The sequence below is a fragment of the Miniopterus schreibersii genome, assembly GCF_964146895.1.
Source record: "Miniopterus schreibersii genome assembly, chromosome: 10".
Classification (NCBI taxonomy): Eukaryota; Metazoa; Chordata; class Mammalia; order Chiroptera; family Miniopteridae; genus Miniopterus; species Miniopterus schreibersii.
The window spans coordinates 40100254-40125726 of record NC_138110.1 but is presented as its reverse complement, the minus strand read 5'-3'; the positions used below and the strand labels follow the sequence as shown (position 1 = coordinate 40125726).

At 35.2% G+C, this 25473-nt stretch overlaps 1 protein-coding gene across 1 annotated transcript in view; it reads left to right on the top strand.

The window, feature by feature from the left end:
* The window catches only part of GREB1L (GREB1 like retinoic acid receptor coactivator), a 202118-nt gene that overhangs the window by 81421 nt on the left and 95224 nt on the right, over positions 1 to 25473 (top strand). Inside the window, exons 2-5 of the mRNA XM_081150059.1 lie at positions 3440 to 3541; positions 15423 to 15530; positions 24822 to 24981; positions 25244 to 25441. Of these exons, the coding sequence (XP_081006185.1) occupies positions 24825 to 24981; positions 25244 to 25441 (355 nt within the window). The 5' untranslated portion in view covers positions 3440 to 3541; positions 15423 to 15530; positions 24822 to 24824. The remainder of the gene's footprint in view (positions 1 to 3439; positions 3542 to 15422; positions 15531 to 24821; positions 24982 to 25243; positions 25442 to 25473) is intronic.

The window sequence follows — 25473 nt, the reverse complement described above, 5'->3', positions numbered from 1 at the left end:
AACACTGATCTAAATTATTCCAAACTCAAAGGGTTTCTCAGTATCCACACTGGTTTCATCAGGAAATATCAGTAGTAATTGCAACCAGATTTTCTATTTTGTTACATTCAGGTCAAATATAGCAAATGCTGTAGCAATTGTTGAAACAAATAGGAACATCCGTTCTATTCTTCCTCAGTATGACTCCTGATTTTATCATTCAGCACTTTCTACCATCCGACCGACCAGCAGTGACTTTCAGAGCCTCTCTGGACACCCATGTCAGCAGGACTGACCCACGCCACCTCACTTGACTATAGATTGTCTCCATCCATAGCTGTGATTGCTTGTTTCTCCATGCTGTTTCTTCCTGGGATTCTCCTTGGTTTCTTTACTTTTTATCCAAAAACAAAGAGCACTTTGTCTTCCAACTTATGCCATCAATTCACAGACCTCAGCTCCATTAGGAAGTTCCTTAAATTTTGCTTCTCAACAAAAAATGTTCCCAGGGTAGGTAATAGGATGAAAGGCTATAACAGAGAGTAAAGATCTTATTTCTGAATGAAATTTTGTCATTCTGAGTTAAGTTTTAAATCTCTCTTATTAGAAAGTTAAAGTTTAAAAAATGCCAATAGTGAAGTCAAAGTTTATTTAGTTATATAGAATCAAATAAGAGTGAGGTAGAAATCCCAGTTTCTTTTAGTTTGACTTCTATAATAGACTAAAAATAGCTTAATAATTGTTTTCAAATCTAAATCATTTTTTTTTTTTTTGGATGTCATTCTGACCTCAGAAATTTCTATTTAGGGATTTTCACAATTTGTGTAAGTAAACTCATGTTTAAACAACCTAATAGTCATTCGTTCTCTCTTGAGTTATAAATAAAATTATGATTATAGTTTGGACCATTTCACATATTCTTTTCTGCTACTATAGAGAGCACCGTGTAATTTAGCTTGAAGAACACAACATATAGGGTTTAACGGATGTAGGTTTGAACCTCAGCACTGTAAGCTTTTTTAAACAAGTCACTCAATTTTCCAGAGTCTATCTTCTCATGTAATGAATACAATATGTATCTCAGAGTGTTATTATGAGGTTTTAAATGAAGTAAAGTGTATCAAAATTCCCAGTGTAGTTCTGAGGTGAAAATTCAGGTTAATTTAAATTTTGGTTGCATCTAATGACAGGAAACCTCTCTCAACCTTAGATAAAGATAAAAATTTGTAGGTCTGTTATTTTCATAAGTTTTTCTTTGACTGACCTAAAATTATCACATTCCTATAGAGAACTAGACCCTAAGACATTGTAATTGTTTCATTTTTATTCTCGTTGCTTTTTTTTTTAATCAGTAAAGCATAGTTTATCGATGAACCCAAGGGTAGCTTATCCCTTTGGCAGTTGCCCTACTAAGTGGTAAGATTGTATATCTATTTTTTGCTTCCTTTGCATCTTCTAAGATCCCTGCCAGTTCAGCTCATGCTCCCCACCACCACCCACAGGAGTTGATGATATAGGTATATATAATGTGGTCACCACCACAACCCCTCACATTGCAGCATAATAGAAAAAAAACATTGGTTCTGGAGTCAGAAATGCATTTGAGTAGTTGGCTACTTATGAGTGTGGTAATCTCATAAAGATTAACTGAGATAATTTGCATGAAATTACTCTATAAAGTATAAAAGCATTATTTTTCCTGTGGTTAAGGATTTATATAAGGAAGAGCCTTGACATTTATTGTATGCCTAATATATGCCAAGTGCTTCATATACCTTCTCTATAAATCTGTGAGGTAGGAGATATTATTCTCATTTTATTTTAATTATCTTTATTTTTGAAAGAATTACAGATGTCCCCCTTCCCCCCCCATTGTGTTATAGATAACTAGCCTCAAGCCACATGATTATAAAGTAGTAGAGTATATTTGAATCAGACTTATTACTCACTACACTGCCTGTTTTCATCAAAGCAGCAAAGCTCAGGCCAGTCTTGCTCCTGCCTCTTGACTATCAAGGAGAGAGGAAAGGAGTAGATGAGACAATAAAAGGAGACTCTCCACATAGGTAGTTAGCAAATAAGGAACTATTTGAGAAAATACACTGCTACTGACTTGATAGGGCGTATTTCTGCCACTGTCTGTGACAAAACTGAAAAGGCCAGAGAGGCCACAGCCTCTGAGGAGGGTTTCTTTAGTGCCCATGTCCTCTTACAGGACTTTCAATAAGTAATTATTTATGTTTTATATCAGCCTTATTTGGCTTAGCAATATGGATACCTTAGTGAATAAAACTGGCAAACAATATAGGAAGTTACTAAATTTATTTATTGTAATTCCCTAACCACTCCCACCCCAAAAGAAAACAAAACAAAAAACAACAAATCTCAGCCTTGTCCACATGGAAATAAAGGTTTTTCTTCCACATTTTCAAACTTAAGCATCTAAATTATATTAGAGTTTAAGCTTGGAAATTGTACCAGAACCTAATGTTTTGCTTCTTTTCGTTTTGGCAATTCATACCCAAAAGTGTTACTTATTTTCTTTGTAAATGATGCAACAATGTGGAAGAAATATCACTTACAGTTGGAGAGATCTGAGTTTTTCTAGTTGGCATTAAAAGTAGCACACATGCAGAGTGGTGAAATTAAAATGATGTGTATAACATATTTTAAAGTTATTATAGGCCTTTAAAATGCTAGGTAGACTAAAAAGGAAAAGGCTGGTTCATGAATTTTGGTCGTTAACACATTGTATTCAAGAACCATTTTTAGGTCCCTGTTCTTCTAGGCCTCACTGCTTCAAACACAACTTAGGTGGAATTTTTTTTTTAAATAATTATACTTAAGTACCTGATGATCTAATGAAGACAATTTCTTAATGTGTCAAAATGAGTTCTTTGTATCTTATTTGACTCTTTTGTTGCCTTCTGCTAATCTGCTTTAGGGCTCTGAAATCCAGGCATTTTTACAATGCAGACTCTAGCAATGGCATTCATTTGGAACCCTGCCTTTTGTTTACTAGCTTTCCCAGACCCTCATGGTTTCCTTTGGTCATCTGGTGTCTTCACTAATGTGATTGGTTCTCCTAAGCTCTGCAGGTAGCCATGGGCCTTTATAAGTGGGATTTACAATGGGACTCAACACTCTGGCTGCTAATGAAGGCAGCCACAGGGATTTTGTTTTGTGTGGTTTTTTTTTCAGTCTGTCTTCCAAAAGAGTGAACAAAAATTGTTTGCTGGGTATGCTAATTCTCCTTGTTTTCTGTTTACTTAATTTTTACAATTGATTTACTAACTGTGGTGCAAAAATATTTTTGTTTAGGAGTCAGAATGTTTCATCTGCCAACCCCTTCATGCCAGTCACTAGAATTGTTTATTATTGAACCTGGAAAGAACAAAGTAGAGTCTCTGTTTAAACTCAACCAATTGGCATTTCACCTTCATCTGTTTTTGTCTTTCAGGAGGTTTTTGACCAATTTGATTGTTTTGAAAAAAGAAAGGCTATGACTGGGAGCCTTGGACTCTAGTACCAGCCCTGCTACTTTGTACTTCTATAATCTTGAGTAAGTCACACTCTTCGATTTCTCATCTAAAAAAAAAGGAAAGTATTACCAAGGTACATATGGGATCCAAGATAATGTTTCATATTCTTCCAGCTTTCTGCTCTTTTTACTACCAAAGCGAACTACAGGGCCCTTTCATTTGATTTTTGGGTATACCTACCATGGAAAAACAAAGTTGCATTAATAAAGTGCTTTAACCAGCAGTCAGAGCAATAATTAAATATAAAGTGTCCATATCATCATTTTCGAAGTGATATGCTTTGTAGATTATAGAGAAAGGATTTATTGGTCCATTTTCCAATAACGGAACCCATGCTTTAATTGCTCTTTATAAGGGAGTAGTTCTCAGATGAGGTTTAAAGGTCTTCCAGAGGTCATGGGTTCTTTGGAATTTAGGATGAGAAGGGACATCAGCAGTCGTTGTGTCCAATCACTTGAGTTTTACTAACAAGGACTCAAAAGGCCCAGAAATGCTTAGTAGCTCATCCATGGTAACAGAGCCCGTAGAGCTGCCAGGAAGGCCCAAACTCCCATGACAAAATGGGACATACCAGGGAGGTGCTGTCCTAACTTTCTCTTAATGAAAAACAAAATGAAAGGTTAAAAGGAGGGACTGTTTATTCCAAGTCTAAAACTTAAAAATTACTGCTTGATAGTATTAGGTAGTTGGTTAATTACATTTTAGCTTCCAGATTAAAGTCAACCCAATCCCACAAATATTTAATGAGGACATACTGTGCATGAGACATTGAACTGAGACGATGCTCCTACAAAACTGTGCAGTCACAGTTTCTGCCCCTCAGAGACTTACAGATTAACTGGAGATAAGACAGATAGTACTGCACAAGTTGCTGGGAATAAAAATGATTTAAAAAACACAGGTTTTCAAAGTCTCAAAGGACTTTTTGAGGATTTATTTCAAAGTCCAAAGGGAGATGGAGTTAAATAGAACCTGATAGGTCAAGTGTTCATTAGCAGGTCAAAGGTAAATTCAGGGTGCTTTGGGAACTCACAGGCAAGGCCTTAAGTCAAAATGGGAGTAAAGAACTAGTAAAATAATAAAATTTGGGCACATTTTCCTATTCTTGAGTTAGTGATTGTTACTGGAGAAAATCAGCCATGCAGATTGATGTCACTATGAATTCGTTGTCTCTAACCCTAGCTATAACTTAATTGTGTCTTTGACTGTCCTTGGCTGAATCCCTCTCCTTTTTCTTTTATCAATTATTCCAAATCTACTCTATTCTCTCCAAGTCTGTACCCACTGCCCTTTTCTCAGCAGGGTACCCCTCTCACTTCTAGAAGCCCCTAAAGAGTCCCAGTAATCTCCTTGAATTCAGCTGACCTGTAAGAGCTAGTATGCCAAGTGCTTTATCTCCAAAACCCTGCTACCCCTCAACTTTAGATTCATCTATGAAATTATGACTGGATATATTCATTTGGATATGTCACAGCATCTCAGAATCAATATATCTAAGACCTGAATGCATCACCTACCATTCAAAACCTCATCTTCCTCCGCAGAGTGCCCTTAATATGAGAAGGTGCCATCATTCTCCACAATTTGCATTTTAAAAAAACTGTCTGACTGGAACATGCCAAATTCAGAAAGAATGTCCATTTAGGAAGCTGCAATAATCCAAACCACTGTATTCCTTGTCACAGTACTTAACACATCGTATGTAATTGCATGAAAGAGAACACAGCCAAGTGATTAAAAACATGTTTGGAGTAAGATGGTTCTGTACTGATTCCTGGCACCACCACTTACTAGCTAGCCAAGTGTGTGACCCTGAGCAAATTATTAAACTTTCTAAAACTGGGTTACCTCACCTGAAAAATCGGGACAATAACAATACTAATATCATAAGGTGTTCTGAGGATTAAATGAGATATCACATATGAAGCTTCCAGCACTGGTATCCCTAACTAAGATCTTTGAGGGCAAAGACCATTTCTGCCTTGTTCACCACTGTATCTGCAGGACGTGGCACAGAAGAGGCACTCAATAAGCATTTGTTGAATGAATGGTAAGGTCATGGCATGCTTGAATTGAAGTACTAACAGTAGGGCGAGAGAAAAGCGATGCAAAGTAGAGACCTAGGCTTCATCGTGAATCACTTGCCCATGTCATTAGTCACCAATCTCTAATGATCCCCTTTCAGTCTACCACTAGAGGAATCTATTCAGAGCTGAAATGGGAACATGCCATTCCTTTGCTTAGTGCCTTTTTGTGTGGCTACTTTTTATCTACAGGATCCAGTCTCAACTCCGCATGCCTGGGCCTACATTTTCATGTTCCTTTCCTACCACTCCCTCTCTCACCAGTGGTAGTCTAATAATGCCAGATTGGTCTTGTCTTCTGAATATCCTGGGCTATTTCAGAGAGGTGCTTGCTTATTTTTTCAACACCCTTCTCTCCTGTATCAGTTAGGATTACATTTGTCTGCAAATGACAGGAAACACCAAACAGCAAGTTGGAAGTTTATTTCTTTCCCACATAAACAAAGTTTGGAGGCAAATTTCTAAGGCTGATGAAGCATCTCTGCTCTCATCAGGGTTCGAGGCTCCTGCTTTGTAGCTCTGCCATCGATGTATGCCTTACATCCTTTCCCTCTCTCCCTTCTTTACTCCCTCTAGGACCTTGTTCCATTAATCATCTCCTCTCTTCTGTACCATCCCTCTCTTTGGAGGGAAGAACCTTATCCTATAAGCATCCCTCCTTGTAATTACTCTTTTACTTACAGCTACCAACTTATTTCCACCCTAGTTCATCACACTTCTTGAAAGAGTAGTTGCTACATGCCATGGCAACCTGACCTGGGATCGAACCCGCAACCTAGGTATGTGCCCTGATTGGGAATCAAATCCACAACCTTTCTGGTGTATGGTACAACACTCCAACCAATTGAACCACCCATCCAGGGCCATATTGGGTTTTTTTAATTGAAGTATAATTGACATATAACATATTAGTTTCAGGTGTACAACATAATGATTTGATATTTGTATATATTACAAAATGATTACCACAGTAAATCCAGGTAATATTCATCACCATACATAGTTATAAAATTTGTTTTTTCTTGTGTTGGGAACTTTTGTTTACTCTTTTAGAAACTTTCAAATATACAATACTGTATTATTAACTATAGTCACCATGTTGCATGTTACATATTGTTTTATGTGTAAAAACCATATAAACCATAGAGTTTTATAACATATTTTCCATTTCATGTATTACTTATATATTCTATGTCAAAAATGTACTTTTTATAGCTTCATAATATTCCATTATGGAAGGATTTGTGACGGTTAAATGAGACAATGTATGTGAGGTACATGGTAGACATTCATTAAATGGTAGTGGTTATTACTGTTACTATACTGTGCTTAATTCTTTCCCTATTTGTAGGGTATTAGGTTGTTCCCAGGGGTGGGGGAATTAATGATTTACTTTATTATAATAATAATAGGCATTAACTCTTTTTATTAGCTAGAAACATTTTTCTTAGCTGATTATTTTTTCTTTTTATTTGTTTTAGATGTTAACTATACAGAAGTTTTATGTTTTCACCAATTAAATCTGTCAGTCTCATTCTTTGTGACTTCTAGGATTAAAAAGTTAATTTTTCACTATGATACCATAATAAATCTTGAACATGAGAAATATCTGTATAATAAATTTTTAATTGTTTTCTCTTACTTTTATGTGGTTTGATGTGGGTGGGCATGTACATGTATTTAGGTATACATACTTAATCTTTTTTCTCTCTGGAATTTATTTCTAGTATTTACTAAAGTTTTTAATTAGCTGTTACTTCTTAAATTGTTAAACATTATTTTAGTATCCTTATGTGAATCATTTGTTCTCCCCTTTATTTTATAATACCTCAATCATCATAAAATAATTCTTCTAGATAATATAAACTGTCGCCAAGGATCGTCTCATTCTTGTGCCAGCCCTAATTTTAAGTTATACAATTATTCAAACAATATTTTTGAGTGCCTACTGTGATTTCACAATAGGCAAAATACAAAAGCACAGTCCCTACCTTCATGTAGCTTAGAATTTAATAGGGAAGACAAACAATCAATTGGTGCTACAAATTATATAGCTCAGAAGTGAGTGAATTGTTAGGAATGAGATGAATAAGGGTCTTTGAGAGCTTTTAGCAAAGGGCTGAGGGACTCAGGGAAGCAGAGCTTGAGTTGAAATCTAAGGAATGAAGGGGGTATGACTAGAGAAAAATAAAAGATAGGATGGGTGGTATTACAGGCAGAGGGAACTTAAGTATTTAAAGGTTGGTCAGTGTTGCTGGAGCATAGCATTTAGGAAGAGAACAGTGCAAGCCAAGGCTGGAGAGATAGGCAGGGATATTGACAATATTGATTGTTATCTTCAAAGCAATATAAAACCACCAAGTGCTTTAGCAAAGAGTTGACATGATTATATTTTCATTGTAATGCAGAGAAGTGATTGAAGGGTGCCAGCAAGGAGGCAAGGAAAGCAATTAGGCAAGTGGGTGCTGGCTCCTAAGCTGCTTGAGTGTCCTTACAGCATGGTGACTGCCTTCTCTTTAGTGATCCAGAGGTCAAGGCAGAAACTGCAACATCTTTTATGACCTTGGAAATCACACACTGTCACTTGTTCAGTATTTTATTGATCATACAAGTCAGCCCTGATTCAGTGTGGGAGAAGATTACACAGGAGGTGAGAATCATTGGGGCCATCTTGGAAGATATACCATAGATGAAACCCTGTGAACTCCAACATATCGTTGCTGGACAGTGTATTATGGGGGTGCAGAGGAAATTGAGAAGCAGCATAGGGAAGGAGGAAAACCAGAAAACTTGTGAGATGAAATCCAGCAGAAGGAAAGAAAGTTTCAAGAAGTCTCCCAAAAGAGCATGTTGAATAAGAATTGAAAAATGTTCATTGGACTTAGTGACATGGATTATCACACGGCCAAAAGCTCTTTCTTCATAATGTGATTTAACATTTATTTTTATTCACTTTCTATCACCTTTTTAAAAAAGTTTTTTTCCATCTTTTCTTTGATCTTTCTTATAAATTTATAGATATCTTAATAATGCTCCCCCAAAATCCTACTGATATTTTAATTAGAATTGTGTTGTTTATTATTTTGTTTGAGAAAGATATTTTTACAATGATTAGTCTTCTTAAGAAATCTAGCATATTTCTTTGAACATATAAATTTTCACTTAAATACCTACATAAAGTTTGGCAGTTTAGAAGATGATATCACATATATATCAATAAGGTGGTTTCTGGGTATTATTTTTGTTGCTATTGTGAATGGGATGTCCTCCCCACCCCCATTACCACCGTAGAGTTTTCAATCTAGAAACGTATTACTTTTTATCTCCCATTTTATGGGTAAGGAAACAGGCTCAGAGAAGATAGGTGATGAGTATAGTTACAGAGTAGAAGAGTTGGTAACAATTTAATACTGTCTTAAGTATCACTTTCTTTGTATTAGATTTCAAAGTAGTAATACACATTTTATAGCACATCCTCAGTTTTTAGCATTGTCATTTTGAAATATAGTGTTATGACTTGAGGAACTGCTGCTTCTCATCTCCAATCAATTCTCTCAAGACCTGATTCCTACCAGACAGGAACTATTTCTTCTTTGAGGTCTAAGTAGACCTAACAACCTATTGCACTGAATAAATCTTTAATGAAGATTGAATATTTCCTCTGTGGTGAATCAATTATTCTTGTTGAGTCTCTGAGGAAAGCTTTCTTTTAAAATGTCAGGTAGTGGGTTAAGAAATTTGTTTTCCTGAATATTGTTATTAGTGACAAAGTTTGTTTCAGTGATATAGAAATTCATGTTCCTTAGGTTTTTTCAGCTGTCTATTTTTCCTCGTTTATATAAACAGTTTGAATTCTTCTGTTATCTCAAATACAAATCTATGATTCATTGACCTGGTAGCATGCAATAAAGTCATTTGCTGTGAAGGTTGGTTTTTTTCTTTTTAGAATTTGTAGTATTTGGAGCTCTGAAAATGGAAAATATTTGCTAATGAGGTATAAGAGTGTTAGTGGTGCAAAAACATAAATAATTTTTTTCTTTTAATTGATAGAAATTTGTATTTCTTGTACTTTTAACTATCAGCCATATATTTAATTTTATTCTTTTAACTTTTTAAAAACTGATATTAGGTTTAAGTGAAATACATTTATATTTATTTGCCTGTGGAGGCTCTAATTTATGAAGTTAGTGAAATAGCTTGAAAAATTTCAACTTGTGAACTGTAATCACTGTAGTGGAATCATTTAGTGCAAGTTGTTAATGTGCCAATCAGATGGAATTTATCAAGAATCAGTTAGAGCCCGGCCAGGCATGGCTCAGTGGTTGAGCATCGACCTAGGATCCAGGAGATCAGGGTTCGATTCCCAGTCAGGGCACATGCCCGGGTTTTGGGCTGCAGCCGATCAGTGACTCTCTCATCATTGATGTTTCTATCCCTCTCTCCTCTCCCTTCCTCTCTCTGAAATCAATAAAGATATATATATATTTTTTTAAAAAAGAATCAATTAGAAAGCCAAACTCTTCTAATTTAAATGAAGATAGAAAACAATGAACAGGTGGGGAACAGGGTGCATATATTTTTCATACTTTTTCTACACTAGGAAACATATAGACATAATTTTGAAATAGAGAATTCCTTCATTTTTAAGGAATAATTGCTTTCCTTAAACTTCTGGGACCTATATTTCAATTTAAATAACTGTTGACGTTGTTTGGTGTTTATTTCACTAGAGGAAGATTGTGTGAGTGTGTGTGTGATGACAGTTATAGTACATATTTGATAATAGGGTATAATAAATCAGTTGAGTCATAGTGGTCTGATACCTGTTTTTAAGGTCTTTTTGACCCAGGAGTCTGTGACCTGTGAAATCTTCATTTCTTTGGATTTGTTAAGATATTTTAAAATGCAAGGATTTAAATTTAGATGAACACCACTGCAAGAAGATGCCTGATGTGGCCAAAAATGTAAAGGATATTAAGGTATAAATTGGAAAGCATTTAAGAAGTTTTGACACCAATTAACATGTGAGAAGAGAGAATCAAAAGTTAAGGAAATTTCTTTTCTTCTTCAACTTGTAATAAAGAGAACCTGAAATTTAACCTGGTATTTTCAACGCTCTGATTACTCAGCAGTGAAAGCATTGCCAAGAAAATGTACCCAAATCTTCAGTTACAGATTGTTCTTGCATTTGATTGGAAGGGCCATATGAGTTGTTTATAAGGTATTGCAGATCTAAAGCTGCACAAATGAAGGTTGAGACTTGGGGGAGGGTTCAAATCAGTGAAGGGAAGCTTCGTAGACATTACAGCTCTGTCCAGAGGCCAAATGGGAGATAAATCACCGCTGGCCACCTCTCTTATTATTGAAATGGTTCAGCCCTGGGGTTTAACTGAAGGACTTACAGGTTTTTGAAGTGCAAATAGGATGGTGAAGGGTAAACCCTTTTAGGGTTTCATTTTGATGGATTTTTTTCCTGTGTGGATTTCTGGCACTGACTGTGATCTGGAAGGGGCCCTTTAAAAGGAAAAGTTTTGTTTTGTTTTTGATCAATCAGGCAATAAGAACTTTCCACTGGGGTGTACTTTTCCTGCATACATATCGATCCTATTGTGTTTAAAAGTAGGTCATTTAATTGGGTCTTTTTTGAGCCTTCTGTAATGTAACTGTCCTTCCAAAGTCACCACTCTTTCTTGGTATTAATGCCAAAGTTTGAGAGTGTTGAAGGATGTGGTACTTTTGGATCAGGAGTTTTGGGGGGTTACTTAGGGTCATTGTGTTAAAGTTGTCTAAAGATCAAGTCCATATTATAACAAGTCCTTTATATATTGATAAAGGACTATAATTGATAAATGTCTATAATTATTTCATCTTTTCCCCATTGAGTTATGTAAGTGTACATATTTATTGAATTATTTTGTATGCTTTCTGTTTTACCATCATAAAATAAAAACCAAAAAATTCTGAGATTGTGAAATATTTGTACTATCTTATTTCCTCAGATACTCTGAAGTGTTTAAGGAAATAAGGGAGACATTAAAAATGTTAAGAAAGAGATATGTCGATGTATCAAGTTGAAAATTTTTCTTTTACTCCACAAATAATTCAAATACAAGAGACAAAATATCTTTTAAATTTTATTTTTTTATTTATTACTTTGTAAAACTAGGATGCAAAGAGTCATTAGTGACTCCAAAAAAATTATAACTTAAAGGCTTTTTGTATAAAAATTTTAAATATTTGTCTTAAAGAAAAGCCATTGTAAATCCTTATGTTTTTTTCTTAGAAATATAGTTGACAGGACTTTTCTTGAGCATTTGGCTCTTTATTTTAGATTTAACAGATATTTGTATCTTTACCCTGTTTGAAAATGATAATGTATTTAGCTGCATCAGAGATTTTCCTCTATGGTGCTTGATATCCTTTGTAAAAACGGGTTGTTAATCTCCGTAATTGACATTGATCACACAGTATTCTTAATTGCCTTCCAAATCAGTTTTTGTTTTTCTGTTCTTCAAAAATTTCCCTTCACTGTATTTATCTAAATGTTAGAGTTAAAATTACAATTAAATGTTAGAGTTTACATTTTCCTATTGCTGAATGAAGGTTTTAAATAAGAAACTTTAAAAAACAACAAAAACAAAAAACACTAGATAGCATCAAGCAGAGTCCTCTGCATCTACAGCGTCTCTGTCATTAGTTTGTTGCTGGGAGATGTTAAAATGACCTTTCCTTTGTTAGAAAAGAGATCTGTAGTCCTTCCCAGAATCCTCTTGTTAACTGTCTTTTTAACCCAAGTTGGAGGCTGTCTGATGAATGACTGGTGAGCTTTTTTTATGAGCTACACATATTGTTGACATTGTGTCACACGTTGCTTTTTAATTTCTAATGTATTTTTAATTTGCAAAGCATGCCTATGCCTTTCACAGCAGTGGAATTGAGTCAGCATTTCTGAGTCCCGATATTGCTTTATGCAAACAAGACAGATCAGGCTTAAGAATGCTGCATCATAAGCCTTAGATTAACTGAAACACACATGTGAATGAATTTCACTTTGAATATTGTTGAATAAAAGAAGATACTTGAGAAAGGCTTCCCCCCACCCAAGAACTCTTGCCTCTTGGCAAGTGAATTGCCCCAATATAAAAGCATTGGGAGGGAAAAGTGAGCTGCAGAGTGAAAAGGCAATCCACAAATAATCACTCTTTTCTGCCTTTGATTGTGCCAGATTTTTTTGTGTGTGTGGCAATTGTTTTCTTTTTCGCTTAGAAGAGGTTTATGGTCCAGTGTCTGTCATGAGTCAGCCCCTGTCTTGAGGTTGCAGTTGTATTTCTCTCTGGAGTTCCTAGAGGTGATGTTATCTTTTGTTCACTCAGCAGTGTGGTGGTTCCTGAGAGCATCTGTCACTTTAGGCATTACAAGATGGATGGGTCTCCAGTGAACTGCTGGTTGAAGCAAATGGTGAAAATAAGAAAAGACAAGGGGCTACAGGGTCTGCAGAGTGGACAGACAACAAGGAAATACTGTTTGTTAGAAATCAAGAGTAAGCTGAGCAATAGAGGAAGAGAGAGCAAAGATGGATTATATGTCATTTTATAAACAACTTGGAAATCAGAGTCTTTTGGTGGCTATCGTGATCTGAGGGGGACATCTGCATCATGGTAAACAGTTCTGTGCTTTGGATTTGCAAAATGTGTTCGGACATTGGCAAAAAAGTCTGGGAAGAGTGTACTGGAAATTACAGTGGTACGGAATGTTTTATGTGAGAGTGTTGCTGTTTGGAGAATTAGTAGTCTTTTAAAATGTAAAGATTAAAAACATTTATTAATCTAAATTTTTCTTTATATTTTACTTTCTCTTTTTTCTTTTCTTCCTTTATTTTTTTTTCTTGTAAACAGCTGTAGATATTAAAATGTTTGAAAAGTTTTAGCCACTTAACTAACATCCTTACTGTTTATACTGAAACTTCTTTGACATTTTTGCAGGGAGGTTCTGAAAATTCTATGCCCTTGCCTTAGGGAGGCTGGGGCAGATTTTAAGTTATTTTAAGCAACCTTCTATTTAATTTAATGGACTCTTTGATGAAAGAAAGAAAATAATTGTTATTGATCTGTCAGAACAAGGTGGAGATTTTCTATATTTAGAAATTCATTTTGTTGGCGAAAGTCCAATCTGTAAATCCTGACTGGTATAGAGTCCCTCCTGTGTGAGCAAAGGAAAAGAAAGAAGCTTGGTCAGAAAGTAGGAAAGAGGAAGAAGGGCTAGGAGGCAGTGTGTTTGAAAAAAATGATTTTGTCAAACTTTTTGACACTCGTCTATGAAAAAGACCATAGGTTGGAAGGCAAAGAAATTAAGATGATTGGAAGCTTTAAGCTATACAAATGGTAGAGTATCTTCCTTCTCTATGGGTGTAAATAATAGATGAAAGAGTAAGAGTGACAACAAAGGATCAGGCCGTTTAAGAGAATGTGTGCAGCCTGAATAGGGGTCTATGGCCCAGGGCCAAAGGTCTTAGCTTTGAGTGTAATTAGAAGAAAATACAAAAATGTCATTACTAGCAGGTGAAGTGTGCAGCACGTGGCCAAAAATTAGCAATTTTAGACTCTGAAGCTATTGGAATTGGATTACTGACCTTTTTTAAAAATCATTAAGGTCCTTGTGGAGTCATATAGTTTCATTGGCAGTAATGCAGTTTGACCTTGTTGACCATATGGGGTAATCTTGGGTTTGGATGTAGGTAGCAAAACTCCTGCCTTACAAAAGGATGTCTATTTGTGTGTGGGTAGGTGAGAAATACATGAGTTTGAAAATCTGGGTTTTGCGTTTTTATTTGTTCTTTTGCCTGAAGATATTCTTCTGACAGTGAGAGGTAAGATAAAGATTTTTATTTCAAAATCTAAAATGGTACTTTTCTCTTGTTCCTTTCTTTCACGTTGACATAAAAGGGGAGTAAGGTGAAAAAAAAATTTTTTTTTAGAAAACATAAGTTAATATTACTTTACATATTTTAGTGCTATAAATATGCATATTGAAATTAGTACATTCTTAGGAAAATCTTTTGTTTTCTCTTTAGACACAGTAACAAAGGAATAGAAACACTTCTAAGTTATATATAAAAATCAGTGACAAATAACTTTTATTTCACTTGATGTTTTATGACTATAGGCAGTAGTTTATATTGACCATAATCTACCTAGAGAACAGAATAATATGTACACTGTAATTTTCACCCAGGTATATAATTATGATTAGTTAGTCTAAAGGGTAGGAAAACAGTAGGTCTTTCTTCTGGCAGACTTTTTTTCTTATATATTATTAAAGCATTAGTTTCAAAAAGTAGAGAACAATTTTAATCAATATAAGCTATATTTATGTTTTTCATATTTCTTTGAGGAGGTAAATTTTGAGAAGCATCAGAGATTATAAAACGTAAACTTAGAATAAGAAAATTATCTTCTGCTAATTTTATTCCTAAAAATAAAATAAAAGTCTGTGGGCTTTTGGCAATATGGGAACACCTGTCAAAATGCAGACTTGACAGATTTATTCATTCTACACTTAGAGGGGGGACATCTTCACAACAGAAATTATTTTTGAATATATATAATTATGAATGATTATTTGGGGAGTATTGACAAAGGAGAAATATCTGTATTTGCCAGTTGTGATGTATATGGGATTGTGTAAGATTTTGATAATTTATTTCTCACTGTAATTTTTGTGGAACTGTAAACATTTAGGTTATTGTATTCTGGAATATAATGCATCTGTTAATTAACTTGTATTTATGTATATATTGTTATTTTTTATGTTTTTGCAGGTACAAAAAAGCTTTAAACAAGTAAAATCTAGGCAACAGGCTCCCTGAGGTATTGACATCCCAGCTTAATCATGAGCGTGATTCAAAAATGTTAATAAATAAACGAAGGTATTGTACAATTATAATATGCCCCCCAATTTTTCAAGATCAAGTCTGTTTTATAAAGCTATATTTAGAAATTAAATAAAGCTACTATATTTGGTGCTTAAACTGATTAACCAGATATTTCTATGAACTCTCCTTCCTTTTCCTCCCCCTCTGCTTTCCCCTCCCTCCCCATCCTCTCCACCAAAAAAGAAAAGGGAAAAAGTATTCAGCAAGAAGTTTTTCCCCCTGCATCAGCCTCTTTGTGTCCTATTTCCTATGTACCTAAATTAAGATAATTAGAATTCAGTTTTCGATTCCCTTTTGTGAATTCTGGTTTTTGTCTTTCAAATTGTCTAATAAGAGATTATTAATTACCTAGATTATTGTCCTCTGCAGAAAAACCCCCAACCATATTTAAAATTTGTATCATACTACACTATCCTGAAATGTATGTTTTTAAAATTTTATGAAAGTTTTTTTTTTTTTTAAGAAGGCTTGTGACTTAGAAAGGAAAAAAGGGTGATATTGCCCTTTTTCTCCCTATGTCAAAGAAAATCAAAAGTGAACTTAGAATTGAGCATTTAGGGGTACTATTTTAGTTAACCCATGTCTGTCAGAGCAGAACCCAAGACTCTCTCTCCTTTTGGAAGTTACATTGTGCTTAAATAGCCTGGCGTTTCCAAGAGAGGCCAAAGATCTTTTCCTCTTTTATGACCTGTCGTATCCTTTTGAGGCCAGAAAGAACAAGAGGGTCATTGCCGCTTCAGCCTGGGCCCTGTTTGTTCCTTCATGGTGTCCACACAGATCCTGAAACCTGGTATTGGCCTAACATTTGGGCCTGGAACATCTGGAAAGTGGTCAGAGAGGGAGCTGAGGAGACAGAAGAGAGAGAACTGTTGCGTTTTGTTACACCAGGTGCTAGGAGGAAGCAACATTGGCCTTTTTGATATGGGAGGCAAATTCTGTGGGCCCTGGAGTTGGGCTTCAACAATTGAAGAGGTCAAAGGACAGCTGAGTGGGGTCAGTGAGACACCATGGGGTGTATTTTGTTACTTAGTAAAAGGAGCAGCCTCCTAAAACCTTAAAGGATTCTCTTGAAAATCTGTGTTGTGAAAAGGTTTTATGAGTCTCACGGCAAAAACTCCTGATTTATCTAAGGAATGCTTGCTTTTGTCTAATGGAAGGATAATCCTTACCAAATGTTGGCACCTACTATAAGAGTCAATATAGGTCTGAAAGAACAGTTAGGGTTTGAAGTGTACTTTGCTTTCCAAAATGTTTTTCATTTTCATGTTTGTCTCTTTCTTTCCTTGGAGCAGAAAGTGGGGGAGAGAGAGGGGTAAAGAATAAGCCTACATTAATTTAAAAATTGTTCTAACAAGCTTTCGACTGACCCACAAACAGGATATTATAAACCTTTAAAAACACCAATATTTGTGAACTCTAAAAAGTTGTCTTTCAATTTATTTTAATGTATAAAGGAAATAAATGGCTCAGGAAGTTTAATGTTTCTGGATTATAGAAGATTTTAAAAAAATTTTAGGTGTATTTCATAGAAGTGGGTATCAGTTGATGAATAACTTTGAACCTTGTGCTTCTCCCTGCATGTGTTTCTTGCACATTTTCTAAATTAAGAAGAAAATGCTAGAGTCAAGAATAGAGAATTTAAAAAGCAAATATAATAAAGAATTTTCTCTTCTGAGGGAATGGAGAAGGGGAGTGGAAATCTGCATGTTGTAAGAGCTTTCTTTCCCACAGCCCATGACCTCAATATACCACTTATATGATTGTGGATACCTCTGAAAGGTGTTAGCCACTGGTAGGTAGGTAGTGAAAGGAGGCTGTTAGAGGAATTTGGCCACGGTTCCAATTTATACACTATATGCATGTACATGTACATAGAGCATATATTACAATATTATTGGTAAGAGCAAAAAAGATAAAATGATGAGAAGTATACAGTAAGCTTTGTTTAGCATTTTATTACTAATTTATAAATTTACAATATGTGAATTACTTATGTGTGTGATTTTTTAAAATTTTCAATTCTTTTAAATAATTACTCATTTTAAAGCAACATATACCTAAAAATGTAAGGCTTAGTATGCAGTGTGTTCTGTGTCTATTTTCTCAAGGTTAAAGTGCCTTTCAACAACTAATTTAGAAACCTAAGTGTAGTGACTGATAATTGCCTAGAGAAAACCCACAGCTGTTTAAGTAGCATTGAAATTGTGGCAAAACTGACAAATACAATTAGCAATGTTAATAAGAAGATGGGAAGACAGGGGCAGATGACAGAGTGGAAAAATGAAGGCAGAAGGAGTAACAAAATCCATAGAAGAACAGAATGTTCAGTTTGCTTTGGATTTCCAGTGCTTTTTCTTTTAAGCTAAGTCCCTTTTTTACTGCTCTTTGAATGGGTGTTTTTGTTTTGTTTTTGCAAGTTAAATAATTCAGAGACATTTGTTCAGTCCCTAATTCACATCTGATTTTGAAAGATGACAGACAGTTGTTTAGCAGTAGTATCTAAGAAAAACAGTCAGATTTTGCTGATTCTAAAGCACAGTTTTATTTGTGGTGCTTTTTAAAATCAATTTTGAAGGTATTTCTCTTTGACTCTAATTACTGTGAGTGGGGATTCCTTTACCCCTCTTTGTACCCTTATAATTCTTATTAGTCATCCAAATACATTACAAAGGAGACCAAAGCCCTGTTTCTAGATTTAGTGACCCAGTATTACCAAAACAAACCCTGCAGAAGTCTTTAATGTGTTATTACTAATTATATTTATCTGGTTAATGTTCTTAGCTCACTTTCCAAACAACTTCTCAGGAAAATTAAATGGGTATAGGTAAATAAGAGAAATTAAATGAATATTATATGAAAAATATTTAGTCACCTGTGCCCTTCCCAGTGAAATGTGAGGAATTATTATAGTATCTTTTGAAATTCTCCTCTTCATTTGGGAAATTGGCTTTTGCCTCTGGTGTTTTATGCAGATTTTAATGATTGTTGTGATAAATCCCCAGAAGTTTGTTCTCTGAAACCATAGAGACTGGGAACTCTCTGAATGTGGCAGCCTTGATGGATGTGGTAAACCACACTTTGGAAGCATTTCGCCTTATTTAATGTTTTCTGTTCTGGATTATTGACTCTTCTCCCGGTTGAAAAATTGGTCTCTGGTGACATGGTAGAGGTCACATGTTGCCTATTATTGTTTTGCTTCTTTGATCTTACACAGGGATTGCCTCTGGTAATTATACTAGTTCCAGAGAGTCTTGATGAGATGTGTTTATTTTACAGAAGAATTTCTGGTATTTCAAGGAGGAAGAAAGTAAAGATTTCCAGTAGTAACATGTAACTCTTTGTTACAAAGGAAAAATAGAAAAATAGCATTGTACTTTATCTTTTAATTATGACAGCTTTTAATAATAATTATTAAATGAGTTGGCATATTACAATAATTATTTCTGTAACAATTTAAGATATATTGCATATCTGTAAGTATATTGGTAAAAATGGTTAATTATAAAATTAAGTTATTAGGGCTGGTTTTTATTTCAGTACCAAAGATACTTTTGCCTTCTAAATGTACAGAACTATTAGACTGGAAATTTTATATTTTAATTTGTTTGCATTTTCTAAAGATATCTTAGCAAGGAGGATGAATAAAAATGAAATAAAACTTTTGTTTTGAATGCATGGTTAGCTTTGTGATTTTTGGAATGTGCTTGGAAAGAGATAATATCTCTTCAAATCCATTTAATGTATAATTGGATAAGACACACAAAAAAGCTCAATGTGTTCATTTTTTAAAATTCTATTCCCATTTTTTAACAAAATATTTCCCCCCCAAGAACTCACAGTCCAATAGTGGAGTCAGACAAATACTAGATCCAACTATTAAGAGTGACAAATGTCAGTTTAAAGAAGAAATAAAATGCAAAAAGAGCACAAAAGAGAACTGTGAATATACGCTTGTTTTTAATTTTGGATTATAGATTCCACAAGAACTAGCAAGAACCATGTTTGATTTCTTTGTCTAGTAGTCACACATTATCACTCTCATCAGTGAATATATATATATTTATATATATATATTTTAATCGTCACCTGAGATATGTTTTCATTAATTCTAGAGAGAGAGAAAGGGAGAGGGGGAGAGAGAAACATCGATGTGGGAGAGAAACATCGATTGGTTGCCTACAGCACTCGCCCCAACCAGGGATCAAACCTGCAACCTGGGTATGTACCCTGCTGGGAATTGAACCCATGACCCTGTGACGCATGGGGTGATGCTCTAACCACTGAGCAACAGCAGCCAGGGAATCATTAGTGAATACTTTTAAGAGAAAGGGCATATAAACAGTGATGCCTATATCAAGTAATTTTCTTACATAGAGCCAAAGAATCTGCTGGCTCTAAGGGACATTAGTGTTTTGTATATATCATTGTAAAATTTCCCAATATATAATTTATATATAATATCAAATAGCAGCTTTTGGAACTTTTACGTTGATGGTCATTTGTTCCTAAAACAATGCCCCAGAATCTACTGTAGTGCCCAGTACATAAAAGAGAAGGAATGTATTTTATCTTAGTAGCCTCAATGTAGCACAGTGCTTGGAAAAACACACACACCTTACTATTCTAACATTTTCTGCACATTTATTTTGTGCCAGGCACTATTCAGAAAACTTTCTCTGTGTGTAAAATTTCACATATTCTCACAAAAACCTATGACATTAGTTGTATTACCCCATTTTACAGATGAGAGACTAAGCAAATTGCCCAATTTCATACAGGTTAGTGGGTACAGGATCTGAATTAAGGTCAACTGACTCCAGAGCCTATGTGCTTAACCACTTTGATAGTAGGATTTCTATAAATGCTGTCTGGCTGGGTGGATGCTTGTTAAAGTTTGGAAAGTGGGTGACAATATCAGTAGAGAAAAAGGTTAACAGAAAACTGACAAGTTATACAAAGTTGTCTTTTTAGTACTATTCCTGGCAAATAGGCAATAAATTGTGCCTTAAAAAAACAAACCTCAAACAAAAAACAACTATATACACATACCCCACACATAGAATTTATCATCTTCACTTTCACCTTTTTTCCTATTTCAAATAGCATATTTTAGTGGGGGGAAAACATGGGCATTTGAGTCTAAATTTGAACCCTAGTTTCATCATTTACAAACTGGATAAGCTTGGCATGTTGCAGAATCTAGATCACTTGCTCTGTCCACCTGTCCTCTCATTATGAATCTGCTTGTGGTTTTGTGCACTTGTTCGTCTATCTTATAAATGAAAGTTAGCTCTAGAGGTTGGACTACAGTCATTACACCCACTGGCAGGAATACTTCCTAGGTGATGTGTGTGTTTCATATTATCTCCCATGGAGAGGCACACAGCCTCTCATTGCCTCACTTCTAGTGGTGCTAAACTTGATCAGTCGGTTCAGCAGGTGTCAGCCTGATCCCTCTGTTATAAAGTTCCCCATCAGTTTTTTATCTGATGGTGTCACTTATTATCATTGTCAAAGTGAATTTTACATTAAGGGTTGCAATGTGGTAGTTTTATAATTCTGTCATTCTTTCCACATTTATTATAGTTAGAATTCTTCATTTAAAACACACACACACAAAAAAAAACCTCTTTCTCCATAACAGGACTATTTGGTAACTTTGAAGTACAGGAAGAACAGGATAAATGCTTCACTCTTCCCTTATCCTTGTAGTAGGGTTCAATTAGGTGCTTTGTTTTTGTTTTATTTTGTTTTCCAAAAGGAGTGCTCTCCTTGAATATCAAAATTAATTTGTGAGTTTTTACATTTTAAATATGCTTCAGTCCATTGCATTTTTTTCCTTTTATGTTGAATTTCTCTAATCTTTGGCCCATGGGAACACTTCATGTTGACGCCTATGTCTTCTGACATGACCCATTAGTCCTTGACAGCTTCTTTGCTCTCTGGAACAAGGTGTTCAAGGCTCATCTTGTGTATTTCCTGCCCTAGACCTGGAACTGGCCATACCTTCTAGGAGTCTTGATTCTTTTCAGTGGGAATGATATTATTAAACCACAATCAGGGTACTGGGAAGTGCTTATTGTTATTGAATTGCCATTGCTTCTTGGACTTTTTAGTAGATAATGCTTGGAAATGCAAATTTGAAACCTTTTAAAAAATGAGTTATTACTTAATATATATATCCCCATCTACCTGCTCCATAGCCTAACTAGCTGTTAAACCAGGCAACCCTAAAGTAGTGTCTTAGATGCAGTTCTTTTTCTTTTAGCATGTCCATGATTTATTATTTATTGATTTATTTTTAGAGAGAGAAACAATTGATTTGTTGTTCCACTTATTTATTCATTTATTGGTTAATTCTTTTTTTAAAAAAAATATATCTTTATTGATTTCAGAGAGAGGAAAGGAGAGGGAGAGAGAGACAGAAACATCAATGATGAGAGAGTCATTGATCAGATAGCCCGCAGCCCGGGCATGTGCCCTGACCGGGAATCAAACCCTGATTGCCTGGATCCTAGGTGGACGCTCAACCGCTGAGCCACGCCTGGCCAGGCTATTGGTTAATTCTTGTATGTGCCTTGACTGTGGATCGAACCTGAAACCTTGGCATATTGGGACGACGCTCTAACCAACTGAACTACCCAGCCAGGGATTATGCATTTTTTAATTAGTGTTTTTCTTGTTCTTTCTTGTCACTAACTGTTATGATCCTTTTAAAAATACTTTTTAAAAAATTGTTTATCTCCTCCAGATAGTTATTATTAAAACTTAACCTTTACAAATAGCCAACTGCAGTACCTTGAAAATATTTATCTTTGGTCAAAAGAGAAACTTGTTGAGGGAGTGCAGTTGAGTCAGTGCAAGTATACCGTAACTGGGGGAAATAGTTTGGAGTATTATGCTAGAAGGCTGTAGTAGAAATTCCAACTCTTAATGAGAGGTTCTCAGTCCAAGCACTGGAATGAATTTTATTTTCCCTGGAATCCTGGAGAACCAGAAAGGGGCAGAGGGAATATTCACTTTGCAAATTCACTTGTTCTTACCATCTTTTTTGAATAGAAGTGTATTTTTCAAAACTGCAAAAATAAACTAACAAGCAAAATAGAAACAGACTCATAGATAGAGAACAGACTAACAGTTGGACTGTTAGAGAACAGACTAACAGAGGAGAGGGCGTTTGTGGGGCTGGGGGAAAAGGTGAAGGGATTAAGGAGAGAAAAAAACCATCTCATACACACAGACAAAGCAGGATGATTACCAGAGGGGAAGGGAAAATGGAGGGAGATAGAAGAGAGTAGAGTATAGGGGGATGAATGGTGACAGAAGGAGGCTTGACTTGGGGTGGTGAACACGCAGTACAATATACAGGTGATGTATTATAGAATTGTACTCACAAAACCTATATGATTTTATTAATGTCACTTCAACAAATTCAATAAAAAATAATAAAGAACAGCACAAAAACCAAAAATAACTACATGTTCAAGGATTGCACTGAATTGTCAATGAGAAGGGATAGCGTCATACTAAGCACTAAAGAAGTCTCAAGTCAGTTCGTAATTCTTCACATTATCATTTTTAACAATGCCCAGTTATGTTTTCATTTGGAATAAACTTGGTCAGTTCCTTTCACTCTACCAAATCTCTCCTTGGTTACTTTTCTTTGTCTTCTTCTGAGTATTGCTAATGCTCTTGTAGGATTATGTATGTCTTCTATGAGTCATCACCACTGGGTAATGGCTCCCTCTCCTGCTGAGCCCAGATGCGTACACCGGGTCCTTCTCAACCATTCCTCCAGGGACTTCCTCCAGGGAGCCAGTCAGAGTTGGAATTCCAGATGGAATTTAATATCTATCCCTCACTTTGTTGGGAAAAGTAGGGCCTAGATATTCTCAAAATTGCCTTTCTTGAAATGAGATTTACCCAAGTTGAGCCTATATATTACTATAGAAGTGCAGCATTTGGCTAGATACTGAGTCTTCGGTCCAACCCTTACCAGTTGTGTGATAGTGGACAAAGTCACTTGGCTTCTCCAAGCTTTAGTTTTTTAATCTATGAAGTGGGAAGAGGTCATACCTACTTCAGAATACTGAGGATTAGGTAAATAATCTTTATAAAGTGCTTAGTGTACTGCCGAGCTCAACAGTTTCTCAAACTTTTCATCTCAGAGCCCCTTTATACTCTAAAAAACTGAATTTTATTTATGTGGATTATATTTATTAGAAATTAAAACTAAGAAATGTTTATTAATTTAAAAATAATAAACCCATCATGTATCAACATAACATATTTTATGAAAAATAGCTATTTCTTTTAAAAAAAAAGTTAGTGAGAAGAGTAGTCTATCTGCATTCAATCTGTTGCAATGCTACACATCATGCAGTCTCTGAAAAATTTTACTGTACACATATGAGAGATGAGAGTGAAAAAGGCAAATAATATCCTAGTAATAGTCTGAAAAGGGTTTTGACCTCATAGACCCCAGAAAGCGTCTCAGGGACCTCAGACCATACTTTGAGAATTGTTAGCCAACAGTTAGCACCCAATAAATTGTAGTTATGTGGGAAATTTTATAACTAGAAAGCTCTATACAAGTACTAGTGATGAGAATTAAAGGCCATGACTTCAGAACTTCTTACTATAATCTTCTCCTGAAGAGTCTCAAATAAGATTGTGGTTCAGATGGGGCAAAAGACACAACAGTGTTTTCAAATAAATGCTGGTGCTACATAAATTAGTCCTCTGAGTTTAAAAGGCTCAAATCTTGCTTTCAGAAATTTGTCAATTAAATATATCATCCTAAAGCTTTCTCCTTTTTTTACAGAGAAAAGTCTTTCTTTCCCCCTAGGGTAATAAGATCTTAGTAGAGAGAGAAGTAATTAGAGATTTATTCTGAAACCATTGATAGAGTTGGTATGGGGTTATGGTAGCCCACCAGTTTTAAGGTGGAGGTGTGGCCCAGTTGTCACCAGGTTGGGCTTCACAATTGACAGGTCAATCTCAATTTACTGGTTGGAGAACCTTGATGTAAAGCATTTATTACTGTTTGATTCTCAGATACAAGATCCTTTAAAGTGGCTTTTGAAATGTGTTTGGACTGAAAACAGCAACATGACATGATAACTAATAATTTATACAAATTGTTATAACAAGATGTATTTATAGTTCATATCTTAAGATACATGAATATAGTTTATTTCAGCTATATATGTACTTTGCAGATATTTGGTCCTCTATATAAATTTTCTTCTTTCTTCCTCTTTTTTGGGGGTAATGCTGATGTAGACAATGGGGAATTCATATGCTGGGCAACTGAAATCTGCTCGGTTTGAGGAAGCTCTCCACAATTCCATAGAAGCCTCTCTGAGATGTAGTAGTGTGGTACCACGGCCAATTTTTTCCCAACTGTACTTGGACCCTGACCAGCATCCATTCTCACCTGCAGGTAAGTTTCTCAATCCCACACATTCCTAGACTCCTTTTAAAAGAAGTGGGCCTTCTAAATTGGGGACCTCTGAAATAAACTGGTTAATTGTTAGAAAATGCTAGTCTACTTGTTTTCAGATGTCTTTCAGAACTATGAATTTTTCTTTTGGTTATCTTTCCTAAACATCTTTTTTTTTATTAAATTGATTTATTTTTTAATAAAATAAAATAAAACGTGATTATTTTTTAATTATGTAAAAACGATTTATTTGCTTACCCAGATGTAAAACCTAAGGTGGAGGATCTGGATAAAGACTTGGTACACCGCTACACTCAAAATGGAAGCCTGGATTTTTCTAACAATCTAACAGTTAATGAAATGGAAGATGATGAAGATGATGAAGACATGTCTGATTCAAATAGCCCACCAATTCCTTACTCACAAAAACCTGCCCCAGAAGGGTCTTGCACTACAGATGGTGGGTTTCCATTTTGTGTTTTTTTTTTCCAA